We start from the raw sequence: 12,832 nt of genomic DNA, 5'->3' as shown, positions 1-12,832 counted from the left end.
TTTTAAATGTTTTAAAACCGCTTTAATTGTTCAAGTTTTGTTAACATCAAAAAGGTGCGCAGAAACTGATCAGGACTCGAACAGACCAGTTATCGGCCCAAAACTAAAGCTATCGGAAAATGCAAACTAAAAATATCAACTGATTAATCGGACTGAACCAGTTTAAATAATGAATCGTAACCAGTTCAACTAATTGTCCAGCTAATAGGTGGTTCAGCAGAAGACCTTCAGAAGCCCGGCCAGCTGATGAAGAGTTCAACTGATGAAAAGATCAGATGACCAGTTCAAATGAAAGAGTTAAATCAGTTCCACAGACAAGTCAACTGATTTCACAAGCCCAACCGAAGATCAGCTCAAATGACCAGTTCAGAGTATCAGTTAGAACCAATCAATTGCAAAACTTGACAAGCTTATTCAATGTGATCCAGCTGTGCACAAAGGTAAAAAAGCATATGTACGATCAATAGTACAATAATGGACGTTGCAGCAAAGCTTAAAGAAAAAATGTTCCATAATGGCTGTTCGAAAATTCGAGACACAAATTTCAAGGAACGCATTCAAACTGCAACAATCACATGTGACGAATCTTGATGTAGGGTCACATTATTTTTATAAATACAGACCAAGACCATCAACAAACATACATGAACAAGGGGTGGAAAAACAAGAGAGAAAAGAAAGGGCATACTTATTGCATATCAGCTTACAAGAAGCAATCAGCCCAGTCGAGGGAACACTTCAAGTTATACCAGCTTAGTGTAGAACCTTATTTCCCTCAGTGTGTGAGAACCCCTCTCGGGTTGATTTTCAGATATTAGTTCTCACACATACACTCACCACCACTCAAAATACCGTCTTGCACAAAGACGTAAAACTTGTGTGTGTAGTCTTTGACACACAGATGTTAAACAAGTGTTGGATGGAAGGTGATGCCTTCAGTCTAGACTAAGAGTCCAGTTAGGCAGTAGGTAAGATCTAAGCTGGGTGGGTTTGTACAAGGAGTTGTATAAATCAAAGTATTCTAGTGGATCCTACCAGAGGTGGTAGAAGGAGTGACATAGGAGTAGTTGAAGTCTCCGAACATCCATAAACATATCTTGTGTATTAACTTCATAACTATGTTTTAAACTGGCTTGATCAGTTCAGTTCTTTCCATAGCTAAACTGATAGAAGCCAGAACTAATTCCCGGTATTTCAGTCGATCAATTTACACAAGTCATTAGATTTTAAAATCTTTCAGTTTGTCTTAACGAATGATTACTTCAAGTGTTTTCTGCTTGGTTTGAGACCAAACTCGATCTAATTCATCGATATGTATATATATTCTTAGAACCCGAGCTATTGCAGCTCATTGAGAATATTGTGTTTGAAGCACCCTCGCAGGTGCCCGAACCGATCCATCAAACGCTGTAAGGAATCGATCAATCCGTACTTTAACCTTCAAATTAAATTACCACAATAATTATGAACTTGTTCGTGCTTCCTGGCTATTAAAACCTGTGGCAAATAATTTATTACCATCAAATAAATATTCAAATTTTTACCAAATACAAGTTTCTAATTCCAGCTTGGGCCTAAGCTCGGGTTTAAGGTCATAACTCAACCAAAACTTAACAAAATCACACTTATCATACATGGATGGAAACCTAACGCAAAATCCCATATTTCATAAGAATAAATCAGAAATAAATTCTACCATTTCGACACTGAAAAACGACCAAAACTAGAAACCATGAGAAACAAGTTCTGTGACAGATTTAGGTTCGATACTTATGAGTATAAAATTCATATCTAACTCATAATTGACTCCAATCGATATCCGTCAATTGTAAATGAAAGACAACTAAAACATCTTAGTTTCCCTAGATGAAAAAATTTCCATAATTTCAACCGATAAATTCCAGAATTATCAAGAAGACGCTACTACATACGCACTTCGCGACAGAAATCTGTAACTGAGCCATTGCAGAAAAATGAGCTTAAATATTTCAATACTTAATGGAATTTAACAATTCTTATATCATTACGAAGACAACACATAGCTTTACAACTTTTATTAGAATCATAAGTCCAGAATTGGAATGAATATAGGTCATAAACTCGAATTATAGTACTTATTCTACGCAGCTCAACATAGAATTCCATTTTGACGCATTTTTGTAGAAAAATAATATCAAATTCATTTCTAATTGGAATTCCATTTTTTCAGTGGCACATAAAGCTAACACATAGATCTATAAGTTCTAATTCAACCACAAGTCAAGAATCTTAGTGCACAACACACAAACCCGAAAAGCAGAAGCCAATTCTCTAATTCGAAATAGAAACCAACATCTTCTTCCATGAACAAAATTGAAAACCTAGGCTTAGGGATTACCTTTAAAAGCTTCCTATGAACTTAGATGAAGCTAGAATTGGTCTTTACACACTATAAGGAACCAAGAAAAATTGCAAGTAAAAAGTTGGACGCTTAGAGAGAAAGCAAGGCGTATGGTGGAATAGAGGCGTGAGGTTTGGGGAGAAAACGAATTGGGCTTTTAGGGTAATGGGTTCTTATATACACCTATCTATGTACATGGATTTAATTATTTAGCCCAACTACTAGAGTGTGACCTGATCTAAATATTTACAACTCCTTTGTGCTATTAAACTCCAATATGTATTTTAATATCGTTATAATTCCGATATTTTCTAATACATATTTTTAACACACAATTAAAATTATTTGACTTAATTGTTTTAATTTAGCACTTTAAAATAATTATTTTTAATTCTTGCCAAAGATTGAATAATTAAATTCGGGTTATCACATTCTCCCTTTCTAATAAAAGATTTCGTCCTCGAAATCTAACATAAACAACACTTATACCCAAAGCGGTTAAAAACTGTACCAGTAATAATACATAGGAAAATCTAAGTACATGGAGTTATTCATTATATTTTTAAACAATTGAGGCCACTCTTGACGCATTCTAGCCTCTAACTCCCATGTAACTTCTTTTATCCCATGTGTACTCCACTGCACCAAAACCAAAGGAATCGTCTTGTTCCCGATTTGCTTCTCTTTGCGATCAAGAATTTGAATTGGATGATCAATATAACTTAGGGAACTATCAAACTCCACATCCTCGGTACTCAATACATGAGATGGATCTGGCTCGTACTTCAACAACATCGATACATAAAACACATCGCGTATCACAGACAAACTCTGCGGCAAGTCCAAATGATAAGCCAAAGTGTCAATCCTCTCAACAATTGTAATACAGACTAATATAACGTGGAGCTAACTTCCCTTTACGTCCAAATCTCCTGGTACCACGAAACGATGATAATTTCAAGAAAACATAATCACCAACCCGGAACTCTAAAGGCCGACGCCTTTTATTAGCATAACTTAATTGACGATCCTAGGCTGCTTTCATTATTTTTCTGATCAATATAACTTTATCTTTCATTTCTTGTACAAACTATGGTTTAGACATCTGTCGTTGTCCTACATCTTCCCAAAAAATCAGAGATATGCACTTTCTACCATATAAAGATTCAAATGGTGCCATACTGATCGTTGTCTGAAAACTATTGTTGTAAGAGAATTCGACCAGAGACAATGATTCTTGCCAGCCACCCCTGAAATCCGTTACAACTGGTCCTAAAATATCCTCTAGAGTCTGGATGGTTCTTTTTGACTGGCCATCTATTTGGGGATGATAATCAGTGCTCATGGCCATCTTTGAACCCAAAGCTGATTGCAAACTACTCAAAACTTCGAAATAAACCTTGGATCACGGTCTAATATTATGGTTACTGGCACACCATGCAATCTTACCACATGATCAATGTACAATTTCGCCATTTTCTTGTAAGTACAAGGACGGTCATATGGAATAAAATTGGCTGATTTAGAAAACCTATCAGTATCACCCAAATTGCATCACAACCACGATTAGAACGAGATAGGTGTGTCACGAAATCCATAACGATGTGCTCCCAATTCAATTGTGGTACTCCAAGACTATGTAACATACCGCCATGTCTCGTTCGTTCAGCTTTAACCCGTTGGCAAGTTAAACATTTAGCCATGAAATCAAAAATTTCCTTCTTCATAACTTCCCACCAATAATAAGCTCTCAAAGTATGATACATCTTTTGATTTCCTGGATGAATGCTATGTCGACTACAATGTGCTTCACATAGTATAACTTCATTCATATCTATTAAATTAAGAACCACAAGTCTCCAATTAAAGTGAAAACTACCATCTGAGGCAACACTGAACTTATCTGGATGATCTTTTTGAGCCAATTCTTTCATTTTTTAATGTGCTGATCAGTTCTCTGCGTTGCTTTAATGCTTGATATTATCTGTGGCTTGACTTTGATAGATGAAACTATAAAGAATTCTCCACTTGTTTGATAATTCCATCATGATGTTCCCAAGTGCTCGTAGACTTTAGAAATACTCAGAGATGTCAATATAGAGTTTTGAACATTCCTGATAAGTGAATCTGCAACTAGATTCATTCACCCTGGTTGATATTGAATCTCACAATCAAAGTCTTTCAGCAACTTGATCCATCGATGTTGGCTCATGTTCAAATCGGGAAATGTGAAAAGATATTTGAGACTCTGGTGATCAGAATAAGTTATGAAAGGATCGGTTAATAAGGTGATAAGTGTTTAGAAGAAGGGGGGGTTGAATAAACGCTCACTGATTTTTAAATTATTTCCAAATGATGGGTACAGTTTTGTTACAAACTGACACTTGGTATCTCGTCATTCGATAACAATCAGTTCAACTAAAATATAGTTGCGGAAGTGAACTGACTGAAAGATAGAATAACTCAAAGTAACTGAATACGAAAAACACGCGATATGTTTTCTGGATGTTCGGAGAATAAAATAACTCCTACGTCACCCCTTCTATCACAAGGATAGGATTTTCACTAAAAGACTTTGATCAAATACAAACGTTGTACTGACCCACTTCAGTTTAGACTTAACACTACCAAACTGAAACTCTTAGTTAACAAAAATTTTACAGTATAACACAACTGAATTGATCTTTAACGAAGATATCAAAATGCTAACAAGCTACTGATAAATCTGATAAAAGTGAGCTGTGATATCTGAATGCGAGTTGTGATTTTGACAGAGTAACAACAAGTTTGAATAGAATAGTAGTTCGTGTTGTATATTCTCAGCTGTCCTCTTCACCTATTTATAGGCTTCCCTCTCAACGGTAATATTAAATATCATTTGAATCTTTTTATCCGTTGATTGGCACGTTGATATCTTCTGACATTCGTACACTGCGATATCTGAAATGTGGCGTCCCACTACTAGTTGCAGTCTGTTTGTAATATTTGTCGATTGTCGCTCTCAACTGATGACATGTACAGTTGCGGAATCAGCTGAAAGATACATTGAAGGAAAACTCGTAACTGATTTGTTTCAACTGATCCGTTCCGAACTGATCAGTCAGTTATAAAGCTTCTTCAGATGATGACGTGTATAATTCATAGCTGGTACGCATTAGTCTTCAGCTTGTTGCTCGTTGCTTCGTTTCCTTTGATCAGTTATACTTTTCGAAGCTTAGATTAGTTTGTCAAATCACAAGTTACAAAATATTCACCGTACAAATAATGATGTCATATTTTTAACGCAAACACAATGGAAGCCAATTCTAAATCATGAACTGGGTATCGAGTTTCATGTGGCTTCAATTGTCGATATGCATATGCAATCACTCGCCCATTTTGCATTAAAACACATCTTAGTCCATTCAGAGAAACATCTGTACACACAACAAATCGACCTGAGCCTGAAGGTAAGGCTAACACTGGAGCTGTTGTCAAATTTTCCTTCAAAGTCGGGAACTTGATTCACATTCTGCAATCTACACAAAACGTCGACCATTTTGCATTCATTGAGTCACATGCCTTGCAATTACGGAAAATATTTCGATAAAATTCCTATAATAACTTGCTAATCCCAAAAAGCTGTGAATCTCAGAAACATTTGTTGGTGTTGGCCAATTCATAACAGCTTCGACTTTACTGGGATCCACTGAAACTCCCTGAGCGGATATAACATGATGTAGAATAATACTCTGTCCAACCAAAATTGACACTTAGAAAATTTAGCATATAATTGTGCTGCTCTGAGTGTTTGGAGGACTAGTATCAAATGTTCTCGATGCTCCTCTTTGTTTTTGAATAAATCAAATGTCTCCGATAAAGGCAACAACAAATTTGTCCAAAAATTCTGGAAAAACACGGTTCATCAAATCCATTGAAACCGCTTGGGCATTAGTCAATCCTAAAGGCATGACTAAGAATTCATAATGACCATAACGTGTCTGAAATGCAGTTTTAGGAAATCTTCCTCTCTAACTCTAAGCTGATGATATCGAGAACGAAGATCGATCTTGGAATAAACTAATGTACCGTGCAACTGATCAAACAAGTAATAGATACACGGTAGAGGATATTTATTTTATACTGTAATTTTATTCAATTGTCGGTAATCAATACACATCATCATTGTCCCGTCTTTCTTCTTTACAAACAATACTGTAGCTCCCCAAGGTGACATACTTGGTCTAATATAACCTTTATCGTAGATAATTTGATTAGATTATTTGATAAGATTATTTGATTATAAGGTTATCAAAAAGTCTCATCATCATAGACAATTTGATTAGATTATTTATCATAAGGTTATCAAAAAGCCTAATGACACAATTCAGAACTATCTCACGAGATATCAAATACACACCAGCAGGGATAGACACAGACACCGTATCCAACAACAAGGTAGTAGCTATCTCATGCTCATCGATAAATGCAGTAGACATAAATGAATTAGATGCTCCTGTGTCTATCAGTATACTTTCATGAAGATAAAAATAATAAAGCATATACCTGAAATGACCCCTCCGGGTGTCTCATGAGCCTGGTCCTATGTCAAAGCATGCACCCTAGCCTGCTGAGGTCCTGGAAAGTACTGCTAAGTAGATCCTCTCGGCTGTTGGTAGCTAGGCTGTGGAGTAGATGGTCTAGGCACCGGGGATCACGGAAACTGGCTAAACTGTGAGGGCTGATACTGTTGTCTTCCCGCATTAGGACAAAATCTCGCATAATGTCTCGATAATCCACATGTATGGCAGTCTCCTTGAACTCCTGTGCACTGGGTAGTAAGATGATTACATCCACATCTCCCACAAGAATCTTGAACATAACCACTAGATTTTCCTCCACGAGAACTGCCTGAACTGCTATAAGACTTCTTCTTAAAATGCTTTCCCTAGCCTTGAATTTCTGCTACTTTGGTTGCTATTCTATCTATGAAGGCTAATAAGGAGGTATGCCCATTGGCATCTAAATGCTACTCCCGGACCCTTGGGAAGTAAAAGATAGAACTTTTATGATCCTCCCCAAAGCAAACTAGCCTCAATATTCTTTGATTTCTCTACCGCTTCTTCATAAGTAGTTGGTGCTCCAGTCATAACCAACATATGAATTGTGTGATTCAGTCCTTGCATAAAACGTGATAGCTTGGATCGATCACTATTAGAAACATGAGGTACGTAAGCTAGAAAAGCAGAAAATTGAGAGGCATACTCTCCCACTAACATATTTCCCTGAACCATCTGATTGAACTCCGCTTCCTTAGCAGAATAATAAGATGGGCGAGTATTCTTGAATAAAATGAGTACGGAATACCTCCCAAGAAATTATCTGACCAGATTATATTCTTGGATTGCTTCCTCTGTGGCTTCCCACCACAGTTGTGCTAGATCCTTGAGTTGGTAAAGAGCTAACTTGAGTCTCAGCTCTGGAGTGTACTCCACCAAATTAAATAAATAGTTCATCCTCTTCAGCCATGCCATTACCTTTTCACCACTTTCATTTCCAAAGTGGAATTTAGCAATCACTAACTCCACTTCTCTCATTCTTTGGGTGAATGCTGAACTTCACGATCCACTTCCACATTCCTTGTCCCATGCCTTTCTGAACGAATTGGTGGCTCCTGCTCCACCTCTACCTCTATATTCACGTTTTGATTTGCCCTTCTTCTAGAGTGGCCACGTCTACCTCTGCCAATACCATTACTTATTCCTATGTTCTGAGCTCCAAACTCTTGGATAACTTCTTTCCTCTTTCTGCCTCTTCCACTAAGTGCCATTCTAAAAGATACGAGGATTACACCACAGCCCAAAAATTAATAATAAGTACTTAATGTTTTTAAGAAAAGTTAAAACTTACTTCACTATTAGCTCTAACTCAGCTAAGGTAAATAATCATAACAAGCAAATCAAATAAGAGCAAATAGTAAATCAAATAAGCAATCATTTCATTTGTGTCTAAACTCGAGCGTCCTAAACTCTAATTCAAGCATACCCCAGTTACGCTCTGATACCAACTGAAACGTTTATTGGTTTAAAAATTCTACTGAAACATTTTTTTAAAGCTGAGGAAAATACTCACACAAAACATTTAATTAAGTTAATATGCTTTTAAAAAGGTCATCCAGCCTCGGAAAAAAAATAAATGCAGTTAAAAACAATTTAGCCACCTCAAAACCCTAGAGAATGTTGTTTAAAAGAATTCAAGCGTACCCTTTCAAATCCTGCTAAAACAACAACGTAGTAAAAAGTGAAAATGTGTAAAACAAACAATGATCGTCCATAACTCATATACATATATTTTAAACCCATATCTCCTAAACATATTATGCGGAAGAAATGCAAGGTCCTCGGGTTATCCTGTGCACCACCCAGCCCCGCCTACTCAGACTTCGACGCCTCCAGCCTCCTCATCAACATGCTCACCTGCATCATTCACACCTAGTGAGTCAAAAGACTCAACCCATCTGTAGCATTATAGCGAATACATATATGTAGCAGGAAACAATGAAAAGTATTGTAATAAAGATACATTTCATGAACTTATAAAATTTTATGCATAATCGTGACGTGATAAAGCATAAACATATACCGGCGGCAGGGACATCAGCGACAGTATTACCCATCCACTGAGTATTGGCCTTACATATCATCGTATTAACCTATTCGTATTAGTCACAGCAAACTCCCTTCCTTCAAAAACATGTCATCATATTCATCACTTAATAAAATCATGCATATACATAAATTTTTTCTTAAAACCAAGCATGCAACGTATTTTCATATTTACGTAAAAAGTCATATACGTGATACATAAACATTTAAAAACATGTTAAATTTGTGATCAGGGCGCTGCCAGGACTAAAATTCGTCTCAGGTGTAAAATGACTATTTTTCCCCTAGAAACCCCAAAATGACCATTTTACCCTTAGACCTCAAAAATTTGACACAAAGCTTACCAAACTCCTTAAAACACACTAAAACATATTTAAAACATTTCTTAGACATAAACTTGAGCTCGTCCCGTAAATTTTGCAATTCTTCTTAAACTCAGACTGGGGTCTCTTTAACCCGTGACTTTATCTAATCTTTATCCATAGTTCCATGATTCTTAATTGAAACATACAACCCATCTTATACCTCCCACAATCTTGGAACACCTGGCCTAGCTTACTGGAATAGCCAACCCGATCTAACTTGTTGGAGACAACCAAAATGAGACATGCTCACCAAATTGATAACCTCTAAGCTCGATACCAGTGCCTAGGCGCCAGTAGTGCGGCGCTATAGCACTAGTTAAGCACCTAGGCGCTGCATCCCAGCACCGCGGCGCTGCCATGTTCGAAGCCTAAGCACTGTGGCTCTCAAGGAGCAATGCCGCGGTGCTAACTTGGGTCCAGAATTTCCTCTTTCTACCAACAAATCTATAAGCCTCACCGCCCTCGACTAGCCCGGAACTAGACCACCTTAGGACCATAACAAGCCTGCGGACATCTTCCTAGACTGACTTGACCACGCCCTCAGCCCTCCAAACTCGCGGACGTGTGCGACTCTCAATACCCTACACCGAACCAAATCAAGAACCACCCTAGCACCACACCCTTCGAACATTCTATGGACCACGACCAGCCACTCACAGCCCTCTCCTAGCCTTGTCACAGAACCAAGGGGGTTAGCTCCTCAATTGGGATTGAGCCATAAAAGGCTGCACGCCCAAAATTCTTGATCTAGACAAATCCGATCAACCGAACACCTAGTACTGAACGACCCTCAACATATCACGACTAAACCTTGAAGAACCTAAAGGGGGGGGGGAGTGAATAGGTTCTTTAAGGCCCTTTAGCGTTTTTAAAACGAGTTTGCAAAAATTGCAAGCGGAAGACTTGAGGGACAATCACAAATAAATACGATAAATGAATGCGTAAAGTAAGTGCGTAAAATAAATGCGTAATTTAAATGCAATAAAGTAAATGCGTAAAGTAAAGAGGGATAGAGATGTTTATGGAAGTTCGACGAAGAATCGTCTACGTCTCCCCTTCTCGATGAGGATCGAGGTATCACTATAACGACTTGGCTTTAGGAGCTCCAAGCTAGCTTTTACAACCACGCCTCGATGCGTCTACTTGGCCTTGAGGGCTCCAAGGATAGCCACGAACTTTACAACCCACTCGAGAGTATTACTTTCACTCTTTTTCTACAACTCTTTTGATATTACTACTCTTTTAATCAACGCACACAAGACATAGTAGAAATCTTTGTAAGAGACAAGAGAGAATGGAGTGGGATGATTGAGAGTGCATCCTCAAAGGCCTATTTATACTAGTCTTGGACGCCAAGGTTCGGATCTTCCGTTTGTGCTTCGGAACTTCCGATGTGATTGAAATCAATTTGCGTAATTCTGGCATGACTTCGGATCTTCCGTTCTTGACTTCGTAGGGTCCGAACATATGCTTCGGAGGGACCGATCAAACTTCGTTTCTTCCGAACAATTCTTTCAGACAGTGTATGAACAACTTCGGAAGGTCCGAACTCCAGTTCGTATCGTCCGAACATTCCCGCGTTCCGGAGATTTGAAATCTTCAACACTTCGTAGCTTCCGATCATGTCCATCGTAGCGTCCGAAATCTACTCAATCAATCAGTCAGATCAAATTGTCTCCGGATTGAAGTGATTTGATTGCTTGTGTTCGGAACGTCCGATCCAGTCTTCGGAACGTCCGAACTCGCTCCTCGCAGCTTCCGAACAGCTTCTATTTTGCTTCTGATTGGCACAATTTCGGAACGTCCGAACCAAATTTCGGATCTTCCGAACGTAACCTTGTTCTTAATTTCCTGCATGCCTCAATATAAAACATTAGTACATTTTTAAGCCAAGTTTTGGTATCACCAAAACAAAAACTTTGGGATATGTTACAGCATTAAAAACATTAATCTCATCCTCGAGATTTGTATGCGTTTAAGGCGTAACAATCTCCCCCTTTTTGATGATCACAAAACTTGGTTAAAAATTGAGAAACAATAATCAACATAATCTAAATGTTATTAAATAACTCCCCCTTAATCAAATAACAAATCTAAGAGGTTGAATTAAGGCGAATTTATTTGAGAATTTATTTAATAACCATTTAATAGCAATTTTAACCAATTAAATTCTCCCCCTTTTTGCGATAATCAAAAAGACATAAGCATAAAGAGAGACAAATAAACAGGTAAAATATCCACTAATAAATGCAAGTCTTTTATACAATGATGCATAAAGATAAAATAAACAAAAATAACAAAAAACATAAGCTAAGAATCCGCATCCCGCGACTCTCTATGGCTCCTCATCTCAGCCTCGATGGAATCAAGACGCGAGGAAGTCTCAGTATGATGGCGCTCTAAGGCAGACTCCAAAAGAGAGAAACGAGTGTCGAAACGAGTCTCCAATCGCTCGAGATACTCGAAAATCCGATCGAAGGGTCCAGAGGGAGCAGGCGGAGTGAAGCCATGAGGAAGGTCATCAATGGTCAACAAAAGAGTGCTAATAGGGTCGGGACCACGCTGCTGGGATGTAGAGGGAATATCAGACGAAGGGGTAGGAGTGGTACCCTTAGTAGGAGGACCAGCGGGATATCCTCTCGTCTGAACGTGAGGAGGAAGAAGACCGAAGGGAACATAAAAGTGTTCGGTCGGACGATAGGACGCGAAGATGCGATCCTTGTCGACGACCCCAGAGGATAAGACGGGATTCCAAGAGAGTCCCATCTTAACAACGGTATCATGGTCTATAGTCTCGTGGGGAGAAATAGACACGGATTCTTCACCTGCAAAGTCAATGTCCAAATGGGCGAGAATCCGGTTAATGAACCGGCCAAACGGAAAAGAGACGCGAGTAGAAGTAGCCGCGTACTCCATGGCGGACATAAGAAAACGGGGAAGGTTAAAAGGGCGCTGGGAGAATAAGTAATAGAGAATGTATAGATCGAGATACTTGCAAGTGGAGAGGTCTCCACTGCGAGGAACAATGGAAGAAGTGATAAGCTTTTGAACAAGCTGAAGCTGAGTAGGAAGGTCCTTCGCATGAGGACGGTCATCGGCAGGAGTAGGCGGACGACCGAAGATGGTGGTCAAGGCAGTGACTCGATCAAAAGTGGGGTCATTCTCAGTCCAAGACTGAGAAAAGAACTCACTCGGTCCGTCTCGAGGAAGATCGAACCAAGTAGAGAGGTCGGCGGTAGAAAAAGAAATGAACCGACCCTGAACAATGGTAACAACACGAGTGTCATCACCACCAACAACTAGGGAAAAGTTCGCATAGAACTGATGCATGAGAGAGGGGTAGATGAGATCGGGTATGGAAGGTAGAAAAAAATTTCCCCAACGTTGAGACTCAATAAAAGTAATCAACGTAAAGGAATTCGCACGGAGGTATTCGGTGTGAA

At 38.7% G+C, this 12,832-nt stretch overlaps 1 protein-coding gene across 1 annotated transcript; it reads right to left on the bottom strand.

The window, feature by feature from the left end:
* Positions 1-2,878: 2,878 nt before the first annotated feature.
* On the bottom strand, positions 2,879-4,314 carry LOC140815579 (uncharacterized). Its single transcript, XM_073174657.1, has 3 exons — positions 4,029-4,314; positions 3,830-3,897; positions 2,879-3,211 (listed from the first exon to the last, which is right to left on the bottom strand). Exons 1-3 carry the CDS (start codon positions 4,312-4,314, stop codon positions 2,879-2,881), a joined length of 687 nt encoding a protein of 228 aa, XP_073030758.1.
* Between the last annotated feature and the right edge of the window lie 8,518 nt (positions 4,315-12,832).

The sequence above is a fragment of the Primulina eburnea genome, chromosome 15 (assembly GCF_022965805.1).
Source record: "Primulina eburnea isolate SZY01 chromosome 15, ASM2296580v1, whole genome shotgun sequence".
In the NCBI taxonomy this organism is placed as follows: domain Eukaryota; kingdom Viridiplantae; phylum Streptophyta; class Magnoliopsida; order Lamiales; family Gesneriaceae; genus Primulina; species Primulina eburnea.
The sequence above is the reverse complement of the archived record's forward strand: the minus strand, read 5'-3'. Positions and strand labels throughout refer to the sequence as shown.